Consider the following 24,494-nt stretch of genomic DNA (forward strand, 5'->3'; position numbering starts at 1 on the left):
AGCCAAACGCATAGGCATAAGCGCGAAAAAACTGTCACGGCCTACCACTCGGTGCGCAGTAAAAAAGCCACAGAGCGAGGCCTAGCCAGAAGAAGCTGCTCAACCTGCCAGGCTGCTCTCTGTCCCTGAACATTCAACAGAGCAGGAAGAACATCGGAATTGCGCGCAAGCTCAGAGACCGGGAAGGGAAATCCCTGAACAACTCTCCTTCACTGTCTCTGTAAGGTAGCTCGCTCTTTTTTTTTTTTTTTTAAACTTATCTGAGCTCAGCCCTTCCCAGCTGAGTACAGAGATGGTCTAAAGCTGTAGGGGCAGAGGGCATTTGTTGTCACCGCCATGCTTGGCTTCCTGCACCCGCTGCCTTTAAGCCATACAATCAGCTAAGTCCACACCGGCTGAAAAACCAGCTACCGGATCAAGGCACACCTCTGAGATATCATGGAAATCACTTCAGGAATTCTCAACTGGGGGAGGAACCATCTGGTATCACTGTAGGAGAGCAGGGCAATCAATTTTCCTTTTAAATTATCGTAAATTCTCCTTCTAAAATCTAAACAATCCCAGGTAGGAGATGCACGTCCACCATCTGCTGGAGACAGAGAATACTAGCAGGCTGATGTCACTGCAGGAGCATATATTCTGTGACATCAGTTTGCTCTGTCTCCATCTGCTGGTGGAAGTGCATAGCCCACTGGTTCTGGATTCATCTGTCCGGACGCTAAGAAATGCTACTTTTGAATTGCATCTTCAGGGGTAAAATGCATCAGCATTTCAATAACTTTTAAAGGTTATTTTCACATTTTAAGTTGTTTATTGAGGTCTCTCCTATGCATTCAAAGATTTAAAGCTCAACGGTATGTGCTAAGGGACTTTCTGTAACTATACTGTTTTCTGTTGTGCCAAGTCAAGTGTAAGTAACCTATCTTCTGCAGGAAATTCACGATCATGAATGGATTTCATCCTACAGAAGCATTTGATTACATTTAAAACGCTTTAATGTTTTATTTTTTAAATGCAATGTCTCCAGAAAACAAGAATATAAAAAAAACCATGGTTTCAAACTGTAAATCATAACAGAACTTTATTTCAGAAAGTTTTTACATTGAACATCAAAACAGTATGTGAACTGTTACATGTAAAATATTAGACACACTATATATATGTACATTTTCTCTAAAGCTTCACAAGTTACAGTGGCAGCTGAAAAGACCACAATGCATTTTCAGTGGTGCAATGTACTGTTTAACATAATTGCATGTGGTCTCAAATCATACAGCTAGTTCAATTCATATTATTTTAAGTTTCGAAGATGTCAAGTGAAAGACCAAAGATACATGCAAGCGTGAATGGAAAGTTACATTAATTAGAGAACGTTTTTATGAAACATATTACTGAAACAAAAAAGGGATCTAAATCTGATTAAAATACATCATGAGTTGTGGAAGAAGACTGAGACTTCCACTACTATAAATAAAAAGCCCCTAAAACTTCCCTTTCTAAATTACAGAACCTAATCTGTAAAATCCTGAGGAGGGAGACAATTCAGTGCAGATCTAGTATTTCATGGCTTCTCCTGCCTTCTCCCTTTTATTCCCAGACAGGGCAGTGCACAAGGGAAAGTAAATGTGTATGACAGAAATACGGAAAGTATAACTATTAAAAAGAAAGCAAAAATAGAAGTATTCTAATTTTTAAATTCAAAACTAGCATACAAGGAAGCAAAGGGTGAGTTATAAAGGACTTTTGTTTTGGAGAAATTGCTACATCTTTTTAATAGCACCAGTTAGTTAAAAGCAGCCTTTGTGCCAACTCCTCACACAGCCATTTGTATCCAATCTTCGTGAATTACTATGGCTACTTCTAGGGTTTTGACACTGTCAGTCATGCAGTGGTTTTGTAGCCTGGATGAGCAGCCAACTGATACAGTAACTCAGAATCACCAAATCTATTAGAGTAAACACTTAAACTGCGATTACATTCAAATTTTCAGAGATTAAGGACTAGTGCAATCCACTAAATCTCCCTTCCCCTCCAAAAGACCTCATAAGAGAAAACATAAATAAAAGATAATGCAAACAAATGTTTAGTGGTTTTGCTGTTTATGAGAAACCAATAAAATCATTTAACTTACTACTGGAGTTAAGGTGTACCAGTATGAAAGCAAGTTTGAACAGCCAGAGGGGAATAATATATGTTCTAGAGTCTGCTAATATTGTCTGTGCTCCCTACTGGTAACACCACATAATGTGGTGGGCTTTATGTAGTGGAGGAAAACGGAGAAAAACGTGAAGGCCAAATGCAGCACTGAAGGAATAATAGTATTCTTGGTTAGGAACCAGGAAGAGCGGTTCAGATGTCATTTTTAACTATATATCTGACAAGGCTCTTTGGTAAGCAGACCAACAGCATCAACTATGGATCAGCATCTATGATAACTGCAACTTTATAAAATTAGCTTGAGAATATCCTCAACAGCAACTTATTATATGTCAGAAATTTACTGGCTTCACAAGGCTCAGGTAAACAAGAGCTGCAGTTTCTACTCCATTATTTATACCTAGCTATTTGGATGATTGCTGAAAAGCAGAAGTGAAAAACAATTTTACCAATTTTATTCTATTAAAAACTTGTCAGTAATGTTATTTGAGTTGGTTTAAACTTTTTCTTTAAAAAAAAAAAATTGTTTCAGTTTCAGGACTGCCACATAAGGAAAAATGTAATACACCATGCTTAATCAAAAGATCTTATTAACATTGAACTTTCAAACAAACAACATACTGTTAAGCCATTGATGGCCACAGCTTTCTCCTATAGTTGAAATGGTGCAGTTCAGTTTAGTTTTAAAGACGGTATGTTGAAAGGAATGTCATCAATTCCATGCAACCTCTTGAAGTCACACAACATTTTGTCCATCTATTTGTTATATTTTTCCCTGTAGATTCAGATCTCTGGTGATTATATAAACAAAAGGTGTCTCTGGAGCAGCAACAACTAAAAAGCAAAACACACGAGAAAAATAAGCAACTGTATTCTCATCCCATGATTAAATACGTAAAAGTGCAACCACATCTTTCTTAACAAACAAAAACGTTTCAACTGACAATTAAACATTTTGAAATAATCACTTAAAGCTATTTGAAGATCAGAAATTTGTTAATACGGCATTTCCCACAGATAAAATAAATGATAAATAAAGGATATCCTTGATTTGTGATCTGAACAGAAACTGTACACTATTCAAGCTGCTTTATGTTTACTAGTAAACATTATTTGCAGGTTGCAGTAATTTTTATTAGCCTAGCAAAAAAAATGTTGTAAGTGACCTTTTGAGACTATGCAGTGTCCCTTGTTCACAGTGACTGCCAAAGCTTCTATACTACATCTGCTATTTTGTTAGTCAATTAAAAGGTATCACAGTCTACTATAATTTCAGTATTCTTCAATATTAATCCGGCTACTAAAACTCTTCTTTACACAACCAAAATGCAAGAAAAAGACCAGTTGATTGATTGACTTAAGTTTTTGGCTTTATACAGTAGCTTTTGTGGAGCTGAAAATGTGTGTATGGATTATGCCATGAGTACATGAGACATTCTGTTTGCCACACTATTTTCAAGGTTTTTGAAGTCATTACTTTACTAAATCTGAATGCTGTTTTCTTTCCTCTAATGAGATCAGTAGTAAGAAGAGATTTCAAGGCTAAGCCATGTTGGACCAGACAATGCCCACATCTTATGAGGTTCAGAGATCAATTATAGAATACAATTTATGAACTTTTTTTGCAGTTAGCCAAAATAGGATATTACTAGCTGATAAATACCTACCTTAATATGGTGATGTGTGTCAATGAGTAGGGTTTTTATCTCCTAAAGGAATACGATCCCACAGTTGTAGCAACTGTTCCCCAACTTGTGGTTCTAATTCCTAAAAGAATAGAGGGAAATAGTAAGATCAGAAGATGCATTATGTCAAGGTTTTTTTCCTCTAGGAACGTTCTAGGGATAAGCTAAGATAACTTTGAAGGGAACTGCATAAAAACTATACAGGTATTTTGCTGGGAACTTCTGAGTACTAGCAAAAGTAAATTCATGGGGAATTACATAATCCATATAAACGGTATTTTATGAGTACTACTGGTGACATTTAAACTATTCTGCTGCAGGGAAGGTAGGGTATCTACCAATTCTTCCATTGTTAAAAAGGAAGAGCTGGTGCACTGTGGTAAAGGCTAACCTGAATTGACTACTAAAGTACTTGATTATGGGAGGTGATACTAAAGCTATTCTGCTGAAAGGAAGGAAGGCCTCAGCTAACTGCAGAGGGCCTGAAAAATGAAACGACACTGCAAAACTTTACTCATAGACCACTGATAAATACATTTAACCACACTTCTTTTTGCAAAAAAAAACACAGCTAACACTTTTTTCAGGAATTCTTACACACATATATTCATAAGACAAATATGTCTTCTCAAACAAGAGTTATATAACACAGGAGGTTCTTCAAGCAGTGCCACACACCTCACATTGTACAAGATAAGAGGTTTAATGTATAAATTCATATTTTCCAAAGTATTGGCATGATTATCAGGATCATTACTATTACTGTTGTGGTGGTCTGGCCAACAAGTACTGCATGTCTTCCAAGGCTTGACTATGAACTGCAGTTTTTGTTGGGGTCACAGCCCCAACCCCTGCCTAAACACAAAGCAAGAGGTTTCAGGAGGTCCCTCCAGTAGCAAGTGACTAACCAACAGACCCCCAGTCCTTTCTATCCCCCTCCCCAATATAAAAAGAAAGCTTTCACAGGGCACAACCAGAACTGTGGAGACATAGATAACAGTGTGAAAGAATGACAGTGAGAGGAGGAGGAGACACACCAACACTCACATGAGCACTTTAAAAATCAATATGCCTTTATTTACACAAGGCAAATGTATTTCCAAGTAATAGGGTCGCAGAAAACAAACTTTCTTTGTTAGTCATTGTTAGTGTGGACAAAGACACTATAGGCATTCAGAGGCTTGAGAATGAACAACAGCCTAAGCCTCAAAATCTATGAGCTCACCAATTGTTATGGCTTGAATACAGAGCTATTTTCTGTGAGCTTTGAGGCACTAACAGACTGTGTGGTTCAACTACTGCAGTCACTACACTACAGTGTAAGTCACGGAGGGGGAAAAGTTGAAATGCTAATGCTGTTATGAGTCAGGACAGCCAGATTCTTCCCTGGGTTGCCACCTTCCATGCTCCCTTCCCTCTCCAACCAAACCTCTCACACTCGCTCAACCAATCCTCTCTTTGAAGACACTGACATAGAAGACACAAACATACAGTCATGCCAGTTTGCAGCTCTCTTGTAACTGTTCTCCTTTCACTTACTCTCCTGGAGTCTAGCAGCTCTCCCACTTTTCTCCTGAGAACCGACAAACAAAACCCCCCACTGTGCCAGCAAGCAAGCAGGAAAAGCAGAGGAAAAAAGAACCGAACATACTCAGTTTAGCATGATCACACTGCTTGGCTTCCCAGCGGTAAGTGGGCTTTTGGAAATTGCTATAATAGTAGTTACATTTATGTGTGTAACTCCTTTTGAAAATAACCCCCTTGGTCAGGTTGTTTAATCAATGCATTTTTAGCATATATACAGGCCGATACAGGACAGTGCGCTCTGGTGGAGTGCACTGTTAATCCACGTTTGGGCGCACGTTTTCGACGCGCTAGCTTTACCCCTTATTCAGTAAGGGGTAATAGCGCGTCAAAAACACGCTTCCAAACCCCCCCTCCCGAAACTAATAGCTCCCGCAACATGCAAATACATGTTGATGGCCCTATTAGTTATTCCCACGTGATTCACTAAGTAAAATGTGCAGCCAAGCCGCACATTTTACTTTCAGAAATTAGCACCTACCCAAAGGTAGGCATTAATTTATGCAGGCGCCGGGGAAGTGCACAGAAAAGCAGTAAAAACTGCTTTTCTGTACACCCTCCAACTTAATATCAAGTCCCAAAAGTTAAAAATAATTAAAAATTAAAAAAAAAAAAATGTAAAATCGGCCCGTGGGTAGGAAGACGGATGCTCAATTATGCCGGAGTCCGTTTTCCGAACCCGTAGCTGTCAGCAGGTTTGAGAACAGACGCCGGCAAAATTGAGCGTCGGCTGTCAAACCCGCTGACAGCCGCCGCTCCTGTCAAAAAGGAGGCGCTAGGGACGTGCTAATGTCCCCAGCGCCTCTTTTTACCGCGGGCCCTCATTTATTTATTTATTTGGAGGTTTTTATATACCGATGAACGTTGGGAACATCTCATCGGTTCACATAAAACATAATTCAGCAACAAGCGCTTTACAGTGAAACAATGAACTGTTAGAAGGAAGGCAAAATTTTTTTTAACAAGTTACGGAAGGAAAAGGCATAATTTTCAACAAGTTACAGATAGTAAGGCATAATTTTCAACAAGTTACAAATAATGACGGCATAATTTTTAGCAAGTTACAGAGAGAAAGTCAGAGATTGTAAACTATAAGGCTTAAACAGTGTCATTATTTACACAATTTACAATATGTCACTTTTACAGAAGAGGCACTTTTGACAGAAAAGATGGGAGGATGGAGGGGAGAGGGTGTCATGTGGGGGTGTTGTGTTGCTCAGTGAATGATTGTTTGAATAAGCAGGTTTTCATGTGGGGGTATTGTGTTGTTCACTGAATGATTGTTGAATCAAGCGCACAGGAGAGTGGCCTGGGCGCTCACCCGCTCTCCTGCGACTTTTATTGAATCAGCCTGAATATGAGCACACTGTCTGGGGATTTTTTTTTTTTTTTTTTACCACATCCATGCTAAATCTTTTTGCGACATTCATTAAGTGCATTTCAACATGCACATTATATTTTTTTAGCACATACATGCAAAAACTTTTTTTTAGTAATGTTTTATTGCATAGGCCCCATAGCAATGGAAAATAATTGAGAAATTACTTCCCTGATAATTTTGTTTTCTTTAGTGTAGACAGACGGACTCAGGACCAATGGGTTATGTTCCCCTGCCAGCAGATAGAGACGGAGTGAAGTTGCAAAGCTGATGTCAAGGTACATATAGCCCTGCAGTGACCTCAGCTCTCCAGTATTCTCTTCAAAAGCCACTGTGGACATACTAGTGAAAAGACTTGACTAAAAATATGATTAAAATTATGATTAAAACAGATAACAGTAACTGTACTCAACCAACCTTAAATACTAAACGTCAGTAAGAATACAGGTATCCTAATCTAGGGACTGGATGAACACTTACCCGTGGCGCAGTTCTTGGGCAGCCGAGGGCGAGATGCTGAGTCCATCTGTCTACACTAAGGAAAACTAAATTATGAGGTAAGTAATTTCTCTATTTCCTTGTGTGTAGCCAGATGGACTCAGGACCAATGGGATGTACAAAAGCTACTCCCTATTGGGATGGGAGGCTGCCTGTGGTACGGTCAACACAGTCTGTGCAAAGGCTGCATCCTCTCGGGCCTGTACGTCCAGGCAATAAAACCTGGAGAAAGTGTGCAAGAAGGGCCACGTCACTGCTCAGCAGATGTCAACAGGAGACAGCAGTCTAACTTCTGCCCATGAGACTGCCTGACCCTAGTCAAATGAGTTCTCATCTGAGAAGGTAATGGCTTTCCAGCCTCCACATAGGCTCCCATGACTACCTCCTTAATCCAGTGAGGTATGGCAGCTAGCGAAGCTGGCTAGCCCTGTTTCCTTCCACCATGAAGGACAAATCAGAGTTTCATTTGAATCAGTTCATTTCGTTGCCATCCCTAGATAAACTCAAGGATGTAGAGGAATATCATCTCCTCCACATTTGGATGTTAAGAGACTTCTGGTGCAGTATCTAGAAATCTCAAAACTGGTCCAAAAGACGGACCGCCTGTTTGTCCTTCATGGTGGAAGGAAACAGGGCGAGCCAGCTTCGCTAGCTACCATACCTCACTGGATTAAGGAGGTAGTCATGGGAGCCTATGTGGAGGCTGGAAAGCCATTACCTTCTCAGATGAGAACTCATTTGACTAGGGCTCAGGCAGTCTCATGGGCAGAAGTTAGACTGCTGTCTCCTGTTGACATCGGATAGGTGGCGATGTCCTTTCGTGGATTGCAAATTGGCAAAAAGACAGGAAATAGAGAGTAGGATTAAATGTACAATTTTCTCAGTGGAAGGGAGTGGGCAATGGAGTGCCTCAGGGATCTGTATTGGGACACTTACTTTTCAATATATTTATAAATGATCTGGAAAGAAATACGATGAGTGAGATAATCAAATTTGCAGATGATACAAAATTGTTCAGAGTAGTTAAATCACAAGCAGATTGTGATAAATTGCAGGAAGACCTTGTGAGACTGGAAAATTGGGCAACAAAATGGCAGATGAAATTTAATGTGGATAAGTGCCAAGGTGATGCATATAGTTACACAATGTTAGGTTCCATATTAGGTGCTACAACCCAAGAAAGAGATCTAGGCATCATAGACATAGATATTTATAACTCAGACATTTTTATTTATATTTATAACATATTTATATATAAGATATTTATAACATAGACATTTATAACTCAGTGTATTTGTCTAATATATTTCTCTTTAACTTTTGTTTAAAAAGTTCTATTTATCTGTTTGTTCAAAAAGTTATTCGTTATATGTAATTGCTCCCAAGCAAACCTTTCAATAGTTCTCTGTAAACCGATTTGATTTGCATATAATGTAAGAAGACCGGTATATAAAAAACATAAATAAATAAATAAAATAAATAAATAAATAAATAAATAAATAGTGGATAACACATTGAAATTGTTGGTTCAGTGTGCTGCGGCATCAAGAAAGCAAATAGAATGTTGGGAATTATTAGAAAGGGAAAGGTGAATAAAACGGAAAATGTCATAATGCCTCTGTATCACTCCATGGTGAGACCGCACCTTGAATACTGTGTACAATTCTGGTCGCCGCATCTCAAAAAAGATATAATTGCGATGGAGAAGGTACAGAGAAGGGCTACCAAAATGATAAGGGGAATGGAACAGCTCCCCTATGAGGAAAGACTAAAGAGGTTAGGACTTATTTATTTATTTATTTATTTAAAGGCTTTTATATACCGGAGTTCATGCACTTGTGCATACCACTTCGGTATACACAGAACAAGGAACAGAAAATTACATCAAACAGATTGAACAATTAAACAAATATACAAATTACATCCAACAATTGGGTATAAATAACATGGCTAACTTAGTAGGAACTTAGAGTTTGAGGTAAAGGAGAGAAATAGTACCAAGTGGTAACAGAACAATGTTAATGGCTAAATAATAAATATAAATAGTAAATACAAATATAAAGACTTTTCAGCTTGGAGAAGAGACGGCTGAGGGGGGATATGATAGAGGTGTTTAAAATCATGAGAGGTCTAGAATGGGTAGATGTGAATCGGTTATTTACTCTTTCGGATAGTAGAAAGACTAGGGGGCATTCCATGAAGTTAGCATGTGGCACATTTAAAACTAATCGGAGAAAGTTCTTTTTTACTCAATTCACAATTAAACTCTGGAAGTTGTTGCCAGAGGATGTGGTTAGTGCAGTTAGTATAGCTGTGTTTAAAAAAGGATTGGATAAGTTCTTGGAGAAGTCCATTACCTGCTATTAATTAAGTTAACTAAGTTGACTTAGAAAATAGCCACTGCTATTACTAACAACGGTAACATGGAATAGACTTAGTTTTTGGGTACTTGCCAGGTTCTTATGGCCTGGATTGGCCACTGTTGGAAACAGGATGCTGGGCTTGATGGACCCTTGGTCTGACCCAGTATGGCATGTTCTTATGTTCTTACTTTGGGCAAGAAGAATGGGACAGTACGTAGCTGTAATGCCCCTGGAGCTTCCAGAGGAACGGCTCTTGGCATTACAACACCTGCAGTTCAGAGATGTAATGTGCCGAGCATATAGCCACTAGGAACACCATCTTCAAGGTCAATAAGTGCAAGGAAAGACTGCAGCGGCCGAAATGAAGAGCCTGCCAAGAATTCCAGAACTAGATTGAGATTCCATAAGGGGACCGGTAACCGTAAGGGAGGTTAAAAGGTGTTTCACTCCCTTCAGAAAACGGGCCACGTCAGGGTGGGCAGACAGGGAGGCCCCATTCACCTTACCCTTAAAACAGGAGAGAGCTGCTACTTGCACCTTCAAGGAGTTAAGAGCCAAACCTTTATTCAAACCGTCCTGCAAAAATTCCAGAATATGTGGAACTTTGACTGCCTGAGGGTTGACACCGCGTTCCTCGCACCAGACCTCAAATACCCTCCAGACCCGCACAAACGCTAAGGATGTGGAGAACTTCCTAGTGCAGAGTAAGGTGACAATTACCACTGCAGAATATCCTTGCTTTATCAGGCCAGCCCTCTCAAGGGCCAGACTGTAAGACAGAATTGAGTTGGATCCTTGTGAAGGACCAGTCCCTGCTGTAACAGGTCCCTGTGTGGTGGGAGGCACAGGGAATTCTCCACCAGGAGTCTCCGCATGTCCACATACCACGGACGCCTGGGCCAATCCAGAGCTACTAGTAGAATTAGTCTCCTGTGGCGTTCGATTCTGTGAATGAGGATCCATGGAGGGAAGGCGTATAGCAATTCATCTTCCAGGCAGATCTGGACGAGAGCGTCGATTCTCAGGGACCATGGATCTCTTCTGCGACTGAAGAATCGAGGAGACTTCACATTGTGGGATGCAGCCAGCAAGAAGATTGATGGGAGGCCGCAAAGATCTGCTATCAGTTGAAATGCTTTGGCCAACAATCCCCACTCTCCTGGATCCAGACACTCCCTGCTTAGAAAGTTTGCTCTGATGTTGTCTTTACCTGCGATGTGGGAGACTGAGATCATCTGTAGATGTTCTTCCGCCCACTCTATCAGGAGGTCTATCTCCTGTGACACTTGTTGGCTCTTAGTTCCTCCCTGGAGGTTAATGTAGGCTATCGTCGTCGCATTGTCTGACATTACACGGACTGCCTGGCCCTGTAGTCTATGGCTGAACTATAAACACGTCAATCTGATTGCCCAGGCCTCCAGGCAATTGATGTTCCAGAGGACCTCTTCTTCTGTCCACAGTCCCTGACTGTCAGCTCCTGAGAGTGAGCTCCCCAGCCCCAGAGACTCGCATCTGACATGAGATCCAGCTGGTCCAATGAGGACAGGGACACACCCTTGTTCAGATGAGCTTCCTGTAACCACCTCTAGAGGTGACAGCAGACTCCCATCGGTAGGTAGAGATGAACTGAATAGTCTAGAGACTGTGGGTTTCAACTTGATAGCAGACAGCATTTAAGCGGATGCACGTGCCCTTGCCCATGGCACTACTTCCAGGGTTGCTGCCATCAACCAGAGAACTTGGCGATAGCTCCACACCATCGAGCGTACTGTGTTCACCAGGTGACGCACCTGGTATATCAACTTCTATATCCATGTGGATGGAAGAAAGTCTTTGCCCCACCTGGTGTCGAACTGGACTCCCAGATACTCGAAGGACTGGGAAGGCTTGAGGCTGCTCTTGGTCAGGTTTACTACCCAGCCGAGTTCTTGTAACAGGGAGATCACCCTGTTGGTTACCAAGAGGCTCTCTTCCATGGACCTGGCCCAGATCAGCCAAACGTCCTGGGTGCACCAGGATCCCTTCTTTTCTTAACGCTGCCACCACGACCACCATGATCTTGGAAAAGGTTCTGGGGGCGGTGGCTAAGCCAAAGGGTAATGCCCAAAACTGATAATGATGACCCAGCACCGCAAAGTGTAGGAAACAGTGGTGTTCCTGTTGGATTAGAATATGTAGGTAGGCTTCGAATAGATCCAGGGAGGTTAGGAACTCTCCCGGTTGTATGGCCATTATCACAGAACCTAAGGTTTCCATGCAAAAATGAGTTACTCGCAAGGGATGGTTGACGCTCTTGAGGTCCAGGATGGGGGCAAAAGGAATCTTTTTTCGTGGGTATGACAAAATAAATGGAATAACGCCCTATATTTTCCTTGGGCGTAGGTACTGGGACTACCGCCCTCATACTGAGAAGTCTTAGAAGTGTAATCTCCACTACCTGCTTCTTGTGCTGGGATTGGCAAGGAGACATCATGAATATGTCCTGAGGAATGCTGAGGAATTCCAGTGCATATCCTTCTTGAATGACTTCTGGTACCCATTTGTCCGAAGTAATCTCGACCCACTGTTGGTAAAAGAGAGACAAGTGACCCCCTATTTCCTTGTCCTGAAGGTGGGTCGGAAAAAATTTCATTGTGGATTTCGGGATGAGATTGAACCCAAACCTGCCCCTCTCCTGGGCTGTCAGGTACGAAAGGACTAGGACCTCCCAAGTGGTTGAGACCTCTGAAATGTTGAATTTCTATAGGGCCAAAAACACTGGGAACCCTTGGAACTACCCCTCACAGGCGAGAGGCACTGTGACTGCTTTCTCTTATCTTCCGGTAATCGTGGAACTGGAGACTCGCCCCATTTACTGGCCAGTTTTTCCAACTCGCTCTTGAATAGGAGTGATCCTTTAAAGGGTATCTTTGTAAAATTAGCTTTGGAGGTTGCGTCAGCTGACCAGTTCCACAGCCACTCCTCTGGCCGAAGTACGGACTAAATCAGAGCCTGCGTCTGCTAAACAGGCAGCAGTGGGTTCCATAACTGATCTGGAATTCACCCCGGACTCATTAATCTCCTGAGAAAAAAGCAGACATGAACGAGCCACCAAAGCGCAACAAGAAACTATCTGTAAAGTCATTGCTACAATGTCAAAGCTTGTTTAAAGATAGAGTCAATCAGTCTATCATGTGCATCTTTGAAGGCTGTTCCTCCTTCCACTGGGATAGTTGTTCGTTTAGAGACAGCACAGACCAGTGCATCAACTTTAGGAAAGCACAAACGTTCCCTTACTGCTGGGTCAAGAGGGTACAGAGGTTCCAACGCTTGGCCCACTTTAAAACTTGCTTCTGGGGCATCCCATTCCAGATCAATCAACTCCTGGATGGCATCCATCATTGGAAAATAGCAGGCGGCCTTCCACAGTGAAATTAGAATGGGATTCTTCTTTGGTTCTGTCAGAGTTCACCCCAGAAACTCCCAGCATTTTCAAGATCTGGGAAACCAGGGCCGGCAATTTGTCTCTTTGGGAAAATCGTAACATGGTATGATATGGTTCTAACCCAGGGGGAATTTCCCCATCTTCCAAGAAATCTGTATCTTCCTCTTCATCTGTGCCATCCGGATCCCTGCCAGTAGGAATGGGATAGGGCGAGGCCACCGGCTGAGGTTCCATCCGGACAGGAGCAAGAGAGGCAGTAAACTGCGCCTGCACGAAGGCTTGTAGCACCTGGAAATACTCCATCCAGGAAAAGGCAATGGGGTCCATGCCTAATCTAGGGGGTGTATTGGGGGTGGGACCAGTTGAATTTCCCTCTCCCATGGATGAATCCATCAAGGAGATACTAAGAACCGGCATAATTCCAATTAAGGCAGTGGCCAACCCATCAATCCGAATGGGAGGAGCCTGACTTAGCAAAGTCCAAGGAGGTCAATTCTCCTTGGGCTTCCTCGCAGCGCCGACATAAGTTGGCGTCCAGGTCAGGCTAAGAGGCTCTAATATGGCAAGCACTGCAGAGAGCAAGGCACTTAGTTTTGGCGGTACTATTTGCAGCTCTAGATGTGCACTCTCTCTGCTCGCACTTAAAATGTTTGTACAGTTCCAAGTGTCCGGGCAGGGCACAGTGATGCACATGCACAGTCCATGCATACAGCTCTTCCTATCTTGTGTGCTTTCAAGTTGTGCACGTAGGGACATGCTAGACGTTATGCGAATAGTGCATGTGCAGAGCTAACGCATTACACATACTGCATCCTATGGAGAGCAATATGGTACACACAAATGTGTGCAAGACGGTGCCACTGTGGCCTACCACGCAGTGTGCTGACCAAGCCTATAATTGGGCCTAGCCCACTGGGTGCTGCTCAACCCGCACCGAAGCCCAATTCCCCTTTCTTCCAACAGAAGTGGGAACAATGTCGGTACGGCGCACCAAGCATGGAGGCCAAGGGGAGACCTACCGAAACTCCTTCTGATCGTCTCTGAATCGGGAAGTAATCTTCCTTTTTTTTTTTTCTTTTTTTAAACTTACCTGGGCTCAGCGCTTACCGGCTGAGTACAGAGATGGTCTCCAGCTGCGAGAAGGGGGGAGGGGGCTTTGGCCGTCAGCGCCACACTTGGCTTCCTGCACCCACTGCCTTTCAGCTGCTTAAGCAGCAAAGTCCATGCCGTGAACCGGCTACTGGACCAAGGCACACCTCTGAGAGATCTCGGAAATTGCCTCAGTAATTCTCAACTGGGAGGGACCTTTAGGTATCACCGCAGGAGAGCGGGGCTCAATTTTCCTTCAATTTAGAATGTAGAATTTCTCCTTCTAAAAAGTACAACAATCCCTATAGGGAGAGGTACATCCACCATCTACTGGAGACTGAGAATACTGGAGAGCTGAAGTCACTGCAGAGCTATATGTACTGTGGTGTCAGCTTTGCAACCTGACTCAGTCTCCATCTGCTGGAAGGGGAGAATAATTCATTGGTCCTGAATCTATCTGGATATATGCTAGGAAAACGACTGATTCAGATATGCGTTACTATTCTTTCCCCTCTAAACTATTTTTCCCAAAACCCCATGAGCCAAGGTATTACTAGTAAAACATTCTACTTCCATACTATTTTTCTGCTACAAGGAGGATTACAGGTAAGAAAACTTGTGGCGATAAGATAGTCAATCAATTCTTATAATCATTAATATTGCATAGTTCAAGAAAACTTAACATGTGGCAGAATGTCTTATTGAAGGACTTCCCAAACCTGTCCTGGTGATCCCACAGGCAGTTGGGTTTTCAGGATATCCAAATGAATATGCATATATTAGGTATCATTGTAAGAAAACTTATCTCATGCATATTTCATTATGGATATCCTGAAAACCTAACTGGCCATGGGGTTACCGAGACAGATTGGGGAAGTATTACCTTCTTGTCAAGTTATATTTACAGTGAAAAAGAGGATGATAGGGAAATAATTAGTGGATTGCAGTAATAGGCCCAATCATTCTGAATGAAAATCAAGTCTGCACAATAAAGCATCCTACTAAGTTATATTTTCTGAAAATACATGAAATGAGGGTTTCAGGAATGGATAATTCTTTTGCCTCAAAATACTTTTTTTTGGCTCACAATCCCATTTGAACGAAAGCAATATTACTGGAAAGCATTGTAAGCTTACACTTTTGTTCTAACTCAAGAGGAAATTTTAGTTAAAAAAAAAAAGTATTTTGGGGACACAAAAATGAGTTAACTATGCAAAATTTTAATTTTTTTTAATAGTTTCTCAAAATATAAGTTAGGTGAAGATACCTTGGAATTTACAAAAGAAAAACTGGAAAACAGACTTTATACCAGTGGTATCTGATGCATGCTGTCTGTTCAATAAGATATCCTGCCCACAAGACATTTTTCTATAATTACACAGAAAGGTTTCAGGCAACAATTCTCTCTCTTCAAAGACATTTTTGCTTCAATATTCAAAACTAAATGACTATGTAACTTAGCCAGATAAGAGTTATCTGTATAACTTACCAGGGATAATCAGCAGCATAGCTAAGTTACTGAATATCTCCAGAGAAATCTCCACTTAGATGGATAACTCATATACGGTTAAGTTTAGACCTGCTATTGTGCAGGTCTAACTTATCCATCTACTGCAGGAGAATAAGTCTGAATATCGGCACATATCCAGCTACGATAAAATAGATAAGTAGCTCCTCCTCGAGTCGCTCACTGCCCGCCATTAGATATCCAGCTTTCTACTTAGCTGGATAAGCATTTAACTGGTTAAGTGGCGACCGCTGAAGATAGCCAGACATTAAGCGGCAGCCACTTAGCCGGATAAGTCACTACTTATCCGGCTAATCAGTGCTGAATATCGGCCTCACAATGTATAACTCCCCTTCATTACAGTCATAATTACTGAAACATTTTAGTTAACCATTTTTTTTCCTGTAAAGAGAGGGATTATTTATAGGTACCATGATAAAGCATAGGCACATGAGCTTTACTCGTATAGAATACCCTTGTTTTACTGAAACAATTGCCTAGATAAATATGAATACAGAGTAAAATAGTCTAAAAATGAATATATTTTATTTCTGATCCATCACCATTTGTCTATACTTGGAGAATCTATATGTAGGAAGCCTGCTGTCACTAGGCATATTATAAAGTCAAAAGAAAGGCACAATCTCAAGAGACATGCATGGTTAGCATCAGCCCTACAGGCAATACATATTACCTGTCCATCCCTGCTGATCTGAACTTTCTTGTTATCATTCCAAGGGTTGAGTAGATGGTGTGCATACTGAAATGGAAGACTCTCTTTCCTAATCCATTCCACCTTAAATACGCCTCCCAGCCCTGTAGAGCCCCAATCTTGGCTTTTCTCCCGTCCAATCTCGGAAGACATTCGAGCGAAACCCTATTCAAAATCAAAATGCATGCATTTTAAAATGAATGTCAGCTCAAAGATAATGTTTTGCTGTTATGCTATTCTATTTCTTAGATTGTCTTCATCTTAATACATTGGGATCTTTTTTCAATTCAGACTTTTTCTCATCAGATTGATGATTAGATCATATTTTGTAACTGTGAAGTTTCACCTAAACATCTATAGTTCACAAGTGGAAAGAGATGAAACAGTGCCTTCAGTCCCCACCAAATGTATGTCTCTCATGAAACAGTTAACCAGTGCTGTGATTCAGACTATCATTTCAGGTATTTTCAAAACAATTACATAGGTTTATCATGAATGGGTCCAGTCAAACCTGCCAGCTATTCTGTAAGACTAAGGTTGTTTTCATCAGTAACAATAATACTTGACAAATCTATACCTGGATTACAATCTATTTGTATTACTGCTCTGCATATTTGAATAGTCCTATGAAAATGGCACCAACTTCATTTACATGAGCAGAATATCACATTTTCTTATTACAGGGCCTTTTTGTACAAGAGGCTTAAGGACTATAAGGATTAAATATTTTAGAGATAGAGCAGAGTTGCTTACCTGTAACAGGTGCTCTCAGAGGACAGCAGGATGTAGGTCCTCACAAGTGAGTGACATCATCAGATGGAACTAGGCATAAAAATTTTATCTCAAAGTTTCTAGAACTTTGAGCACGCCCTGTTGCGATGGAGCAGGTACAGAGAAGGGCAACCAAAATGATAAAGGGGATGGAACAGATCCCCTATGAGGAAAGGCTGAAGAGGTTAGGGCTGGTCAGCTTGGAGAAGAGACGGCTGAGGGGGGGATATGAAAGAGGTCTTTAAGATCATGAGATGTCTTCAACAAGTAGATGTGAATCAGTTATTTACACTTTCAGATAATAGAAGGACCAGCGGGCATTCCATGAAGTTATCAAGTAGCACATTTAAGACTAATCAGAGAAAATTCTTTTTCACTCAACGCACAATTAAGCTCTGGAATTTGATGCCAGAGGATGTGGTTAGTGCAGTTAGTGTAGCTGGGTTCAAAAAATGTTTGGATAAGTTCTTGGAAAAGAAATCCATTAACTGCTATTTATCAAGTTTACTTAGGTAATACCACTGCTAATAATTGCATCAGTAGCATGGGATCTTCTTGATATTTGGGTACTTGCCAGGTTCTTTTGGCCTGGTTTGGCCTCTGTTGGAAACAAGATGCTGGGCTTGATGGACCCTTGGTCTGACCCAGCATGGCAATTTCTTATGATCTTAAGCACAAACCCTGTGGACAAAGCCTCCAGGACCGAGGAGGAAGATTCCTGATTGGCTTCTTCACAAGCCCCTCCCTGTCCCCTGCCACCAGCAGGGTCCTTTCCCACAGGCAAAAGTGTGGGGAGAGAATCCTAGAGCTCAGAAATGGCGGCCTGCACTTCAGTATGTGCTTCCAAAAAGCTTCCCCCCGCCTGAGCCGGCCCAGCCACCTGCACCTTCATGCCACCGAGGTCCCCCCCCACAAGGCACATTTGTGGCAAAATGAGGCCGCATTGAGGCGTGCTTACCTCAACCTGGAGCCAAGGCAAAGTTTGCCGCACAGCGCATAAGCCGGCGTGTCGGGGCGGTTGAGCCTGCAGATGCGGTCAGGCCTAAAAATAAAGAGCCTCCGCAATCGCTCATGCCGCTGTCTCGGAGCTGAAATTCAGCACTCAGCCGACCCCAAGAAGGCAAGCAATTCGGCCTCTCCCTCCTGCCTGCCTCTCAGCAGGAAAATAATTACCCGCTCCTCAGCCCTGCACAGAGCCTCCGTTGATGCCGATCTCCCTGCTTGAAGTCTCTCCTTTTTTTTTTTTTTTTTTTTAAAACTAAATTAAAGAGACAGGCCAGAACTAAAAGGAGGAAAGAACTATTCCCCTGTTTCTGGAGACAGGCCCACCAAGGGAGAGAGGACCCAGAGGGGGAGAAGGAACCTGGCTATCTACCCCACCCCTGTAAAGAAGGGTCGAGTTCAGACAGGGATTACCAACCCTCCGCTCACCCTGTCCACCCGAGGGATGGCCCACCAAGGAACTTAACACCTCAGGGAGCCAAATCCTCTTCTTATCTTATCCTTTTTTTTCAAACAACTCCAGACTGCAGATTTGCACTTCTACCATCTGCTGGAGACCAAGAGTGCCACCTACAGTCTCTCAGTATTTCTCTGTTATGTAGCAGTGCCTCAAAGTTTTGTTCTCTGCCTCCATCTGCTGGTAGAGATGCATAAACTCACTCGTCTGGACTGATCCGGGGTATGAACAGGAATTAAAATTTTCCACTGAAGAACAAAGAGCCTTAGCGTTATTTTACATTACATTTCTTAAGCCTGTTCTCTGCATTAATGTTCACTGTGACAGCTAGATGTAAAAATATGGAGGTTTTGATGTTTATGAAAGAGGAGTGAATATATGAATGTTTATAAAGGTTAAGATAAAATGCAGTAACAAGGACTCAAAAATTGACAATGGCATTATTGTTCATGTGTCAAACCTTTGCTAATGTAATTATTATTCTGTTCCATCAATATAACCTGTGTAAAACACTAAATAATAATCTCAAAATGACCAGTATATACGGTAGTAGCAATGCAATAGACTTAGAAAAGTCAGTGTCACACAACACTATGGATCACATTTTCATGTGGAAACCTAATCTCTAGTAAGCTTTGATTACATAATGCCAAGAAAGGATTTATCATTGTGTTTCAAAATCCTGCTTACAATATAAAAAATAAACAAGTTGGAGAGATCACGTGAGCCGGCAAGGAAGACAGATGTAGGCACCCTAGCTCCGTGTCTCACCCGGACATCCAGCCCCATCCTCCGATTATTATAGCCTAATTTTCACTTTGACTATCCACAACACTTCTGCAGCAATCTCAGGGACCGTGATAGTCTGACTATGGTGACGCGCATGATACGCAAAGACAAAGAGAGGGAGCGTGACAAAACCCGAGGCCTGGATCCGCCATCACCGCCAACGGCTCTGCCGGTGGGGGCAACCTCAGCGGGACCGGACCTGGAACATATAAAAACAGAGGTGGCAGCGGCGATTGGCCCGGAATTAAAGGCCATTGATGACCAACTCGCGGAATTAACTCATACTCTCAGCGGGTATGAGACCAGGTTTACTGAGGTAGAAAGCCGGGTATCGAAGGTGCAAGACAACCTCGTGGCGGCGTGGCAAGATATCGCGACTCTCCAGGCCTCGATGGCTCAACAGGTACAGAGAGTTGAGGACCTGGAGAACAGGTCGCGCCGTTCTAATATCCATCTCATAGGTCTACCGGAGGCTGTATGCGATCAAGATTTACCAGCAATACTTGAAAAATGGTTGCAGGACCAGTTGGACCTCCCGACTACTAATGGGCCTTTGCGTGTGGAACGTTCCCACCGTCTGGGCCCCAAGCAGGTTAATGAAACGCGCCCTAGACCAGTCATTGCCAAACTGCTAAATTTTGCCCATAAAATAGACATTCTCTGAGCCCTTCGGAGTGGTCGCTCGCTGAGTTAGGACGGGCAGAAGTTCTTACTTTTTCAAGATTTTTCGGTGGGAGTTTCCACCCAGCGACGTGCGAAAGCGCCTCACTGCTCTCAGCTGATTAATCTAGGCCTTCGTGCGACCCTTATTTATCTGGCTCGATTGCGCATAGTAACCCCTGGAGGGGTGAAATGGCTGGACACTCCAGAGGTCGCCCAGGCCTTTGTAGCAGAATACAAGAGTCAGGACTCAAGTGCCTCAAAGTAAAGGTTTGTTGTCCAACTCTGTTCGGGAGGATGGCCATCTTTTGGCCTGGTTTGTTTTTCGTTTCATACTTGTGCAGCCTCAAGAACGCCCGCGTCCTCAAACTTTAAGAGTGGATATACGCCAGTACCTAGTATATAGGAAGACAACGGTGATCTCCTATCTCTCTAGTCACTATCGGCGCCTATACTGGATTCTCCCTGGGGTTTGGGCTCTTTTTTATGACTGGAATGAACTATGGTCTGGAAGGAGCCCTCTGCACGGGAGACTCCGGTTTATTGTCCCTGCACGCTGCGGACAAGCTCTACACAGTGAACGGGGGTTGGAGATGTGAGATATTTCTTTTATTTGGACCTTCAGATACTGGGCGTTTTTTTTTCTTTTTTTAAAGGAAAGAAAATCCGGCTTCAACGCTTGCCATGCTGCCACTTCCAATGGGGGAATGGAGTGAGGAGGCTGCCTGATGGCCGGGGCATAGGGAGACCCGGGGGCGACAATTGCTGATATTGGGCATTGTGGACCTTACCCTCAATAACTATTCCTTTTCTTCTGGCCGGCACCCTTCAGTCATTGGGATGGACTGTAGGGATAAGTGGGTCCCTGATATGCAGATTACGGTTCTTTTATTTCACTCCGTGATTGCTTCGTTACTTCCAATATTTACCAGAACTCTTGGTTTACGAGTCGGGACCTCAGCTGGGAGGGTTCAAGCTCGTCTATTGGTGAAAGATCAGCTTTGCATTGCTTGGTTTTTCCAACGCCTCTAGTAGTCATACGCAAATAATTTCATGGAATGTATGCGGAATTCACTCACCTATAAAATGAATGAAGATTCTAACATTTAAAACGCAAAGCTACGGATGCGGGCTTCCTCCAAGAAACTCACCTCTCTGATTTGGAACATGCTAAATTATGTAAATACTGGGTGGGTAGTTTGTATTATGCATCAGCAACGTTGCGCTCGGCAGGACTGGCAATTTTGTTTCATAAAAACTTGCCGGTTCAAGTTCGCACAGAAATTAAGGATCCGTTTTCTTATTTTGGTTACTGAGTTGTACCACCAGACAGTGGTGTTTTGCAATCTCTATGCACCAAACAATTTCACTCTTAAGTATTATCAGGTCCTATACCAACACTTACTTCCCTATTTAGCGGACACAATTATTATAGGGGGGATTTTAATACTATCAGAGATCCTCAGTTAGACGCGTCACAGGCGAAGCGTCGAGAACCTGGGATCGGGAGGGGACCCGCGTTTTTGGAAACCACGTTGCACCTGGTTGCACATGGCGCACACTTCACCCAGGGGAAAAGGAGTTTACACACCTTTCGCGGGCGCATGCCACACACTCCCACATTGATTATTTCCTCACTAGTGGGCATGCTTTTTTTTTTTTTTTTTTTTTTTATTAACAGTTTTTTATTGCTGTTATAGATAAGTGATAACAGGAAAAACATGTACAAGCAGAACAGCATATTTTCTAGTAAGCATCACTAAATAACACACTATAATATAAGAAAACTCCAAAGTGTTCCAAGTTATTCCCCCCCCCCCACCCTCCCCGCATGCTATGTGTTGGCAATAGAATTCTGAGCAGTCAATAAGTCATCTCTCCATACAGCACATTCACCATCAGCATGGTAGTAAACGATTCGATTAAACCTAAAACTGAAAAGTCAACCTATGATTAGGTCGTGAAAGTCAAAGGTCTCCAATATATGTAAGGACCCCAAACTTGGTTGAATTTGGCAAGGCGGTGGTGCTTCAAAGCCGTGAGACGATAAAGAGTACAGGCCCTATCCAGGCGTTGTAAAAGTTCCTCCGATGTGGGGGGATGAGTACGTTTCCAATGGTAAGCAATCTCCATTTTAGTAGCCGTGCAAACCTGTTGCATGAAGGTTTGAGCCGGAACCGGGAGAGAGTCATCCGTAAAAAATAGGAGCGCTTGTGCCACGGTCAGGGCACAAGGAGCTTGGAAGAGTTCAGACAATAACCGGGATACATAAGACCAAAGAGGCTGAATGAATTCACAGTCCCACCACATGTGTATATATGTTCCAATTTGACGACAATTGCGCCAGCAGTGGGGATCCACTCTGGGGTAGCAGCGGTGTAGTCTAGTTGGAGTCAAATGCCATCGGTAAAGAGTCTTATAGTTGGCTTCAATAATCCTGGTGGATATATTACCGCGGGCAACCGCGGAGAAGAGAGATGTCCAGGCCTCTTCGGATATTGAGATCTTAAGATCCGCTTCCCATGCAACCATGTGAGCATGTCTGCCAAACGGATGAGAGGTCAGCAGCTGGTATAGTTTAGATATAAGACCCCCTATTAACTTAGGAGAATCACAGTATCCTTCAAACAGAGATCGGGTGGGGGCCAACAACCCCCTGTGCTGAATGTGGAGCAGGAAATGTCGTAGCTGCATATAGGATAAAAATTCCACAGAAGACAGCCGATAGGACTCTTGTAGGGTTAAGAAAGAAATAGGTCTGTCCTGTCGGAGAACATGCTGGATACAATGAATGCCCCTGGATTTCCACTGAGCATAAGCTGTATGAGGAAGGCCTGCTGGGAACAGGTTATTGTGAAATAGTGGGGTAAGAGAATGGTAATCATAGTGTCCCACAAGTTTGTGCTTCCACTGTTTCCACACATTATATGTGTGCCTTATGCAAGGTGTCAGCTGCAGATTTGCGCGCCACGTTTTAGCAGGTTTTCACTTGGTGAGTGAGGCCGGTATCGAGAATATTGTGATTTCTGATCATGCCCCCGTGTGGCTTGATTTGCAACTCACACCCCCTACAATAGGGGCTCAGGTGTGGCGGTTCCCCTACTATTTAGCTGAAGCCCAGGCCTGTTAGACCGATGGCCTGATTATGAAACTTTGAATAAGGACCACAGAGATAACCCAATCCTTTACTGGTTTACGGCGAAGGCGGTATTGAGGAGTGACATCATCTCTTATTTAGCACATCGTCATAAAGTTTTAAACAAACAAGTCTTCCAACTTACTAGTCAACTACGGAAGGCGAAAATCCGGCTTCTTCAGGACAATACAGGACCTAGGAGAGATGACTACCTCTCTATACAGTGCGCGCTAAATACTTCATCAAAAAGCAAAAAAAAAGTATGCTTTATTATCAATTTCGATTACATCAATATAGCAATAAAGCAGGGAAGCTGCTGTCCCAACTGATCCAATCTTCACGTGGGACCTGCTATGTGGCTGGCCTGCGATACGTGTCTGGCCAAGTCGAGACCCATACTAGGTCTATATTGAAGCTAATTCGGGAATATTATCTGGGCTTTACAAGGTGGAGGGCTGGTCGGAGGAGGCTTGCGCTCGTTTTTGTAACTCTTTAGCACTGCCTCGTCTCACTGCGGAACAGCAGCAGGTGCTGAATGCCCCTATCTCAACTTCCAAAATTAAACTGGCCATTTTCCACTCTAAACATTTGAAAGCCCCAGGCCCGGATGGTTACTCTGCAGAATTCTATCGTTGTTTATTGGATAAGATAGCTGAGCCGTGGGTGGCTTTATTTTCCAATCTTATCACTAGAGGTAGTTTCCCGCCCCAAATGAATCATGCCCATATCTCTCTTATTCCTAAGCAGGGGAAGGATTCTCAGATACCGGAATCATAACGGCCGATTTCCTTGCTGAACTATGACCACAAGCTCTTGGCCAAAATTTTGGCTGATCGCCTGGCAATGTTTCTTCCGTCATTGGTGGGTCAACATCAAGTAGGTTTCGTGCGTAAACGCTATGCTCTCTCTAATATACGGCGGGTGATTGCGGCGATGGAAATGTGTAGGTGCACTCAAACCCCCTATTTTACCATTAGCTTTGACGCGGAAAAAGCGTTTGACAGGGTGAGTGCCCTATTTATTTTACGTCCTAAGGACTATGGGTTTTGGCGGTTTTTTCTATGATGCAGTCCACCTGCTGTACGCAGATCCTCAGGCCACAATTATTGTCCATGGAGAACGGTCTGCCTCTTTTTCTATTTCGCGTGGTACCCATCAGGGATGTCCCCTATCCCCATTACTTTTTCTATTACAGTTGGAGCCTCTGCTTCTGGCCATACAGGTTGGACCTAAGATTCGGGGCATTCACTTTCAAGATGTCATTTTTAAATGCGCAGCCTTT

The 24,494-nt window shown here is 42.8% G+C and overlaps 1 protein-coding gene across 1 annotated transcript in view; it reads right to left on the minus strand.

The window, feature by feature from the left end:
• Nucleotides 1–1,064: 1,064 nt before the first annotated feature.
• YTHDC2 (YTH domain containing 2) overlaps nucleotides 1,065–24,494 on the minus strand; it is a 237,604-nt gene continuing 214,174 nt past the window's right edge. Inside the window, 3 exon segments of the mRNA XM_029571517.1 lie at nucleotides 1,065–2,991; nucleotides 3,825–3,924; nucleotides 16,380–16,562. Of these exon segments, the coding sequence (XP_029427377.1) occupies nucleotides 3,844–3,924; nucleotides 16,380–16,562 (264 nt within the window). The 3' untranslated portion in view covers nucleotides 1,065–2,991; nucleotides 3,825–3,843.

This window comes from Rhinatrema bivittatum, chromosome 1, assembly GCF_901001135.1.
Source record: "Rhinatrema bivittatum chromosome 1, aRhiBiv1.1, whole genome shotgun sequence".
In the NCBI taxonomy this organism is placed as follows: Eukaryota; Metazoa; Chordata; class Amphibia; order Gymnophiona; family Rhinatrematidae; genus Rhinatrema; species Rhinatrema bivittatum.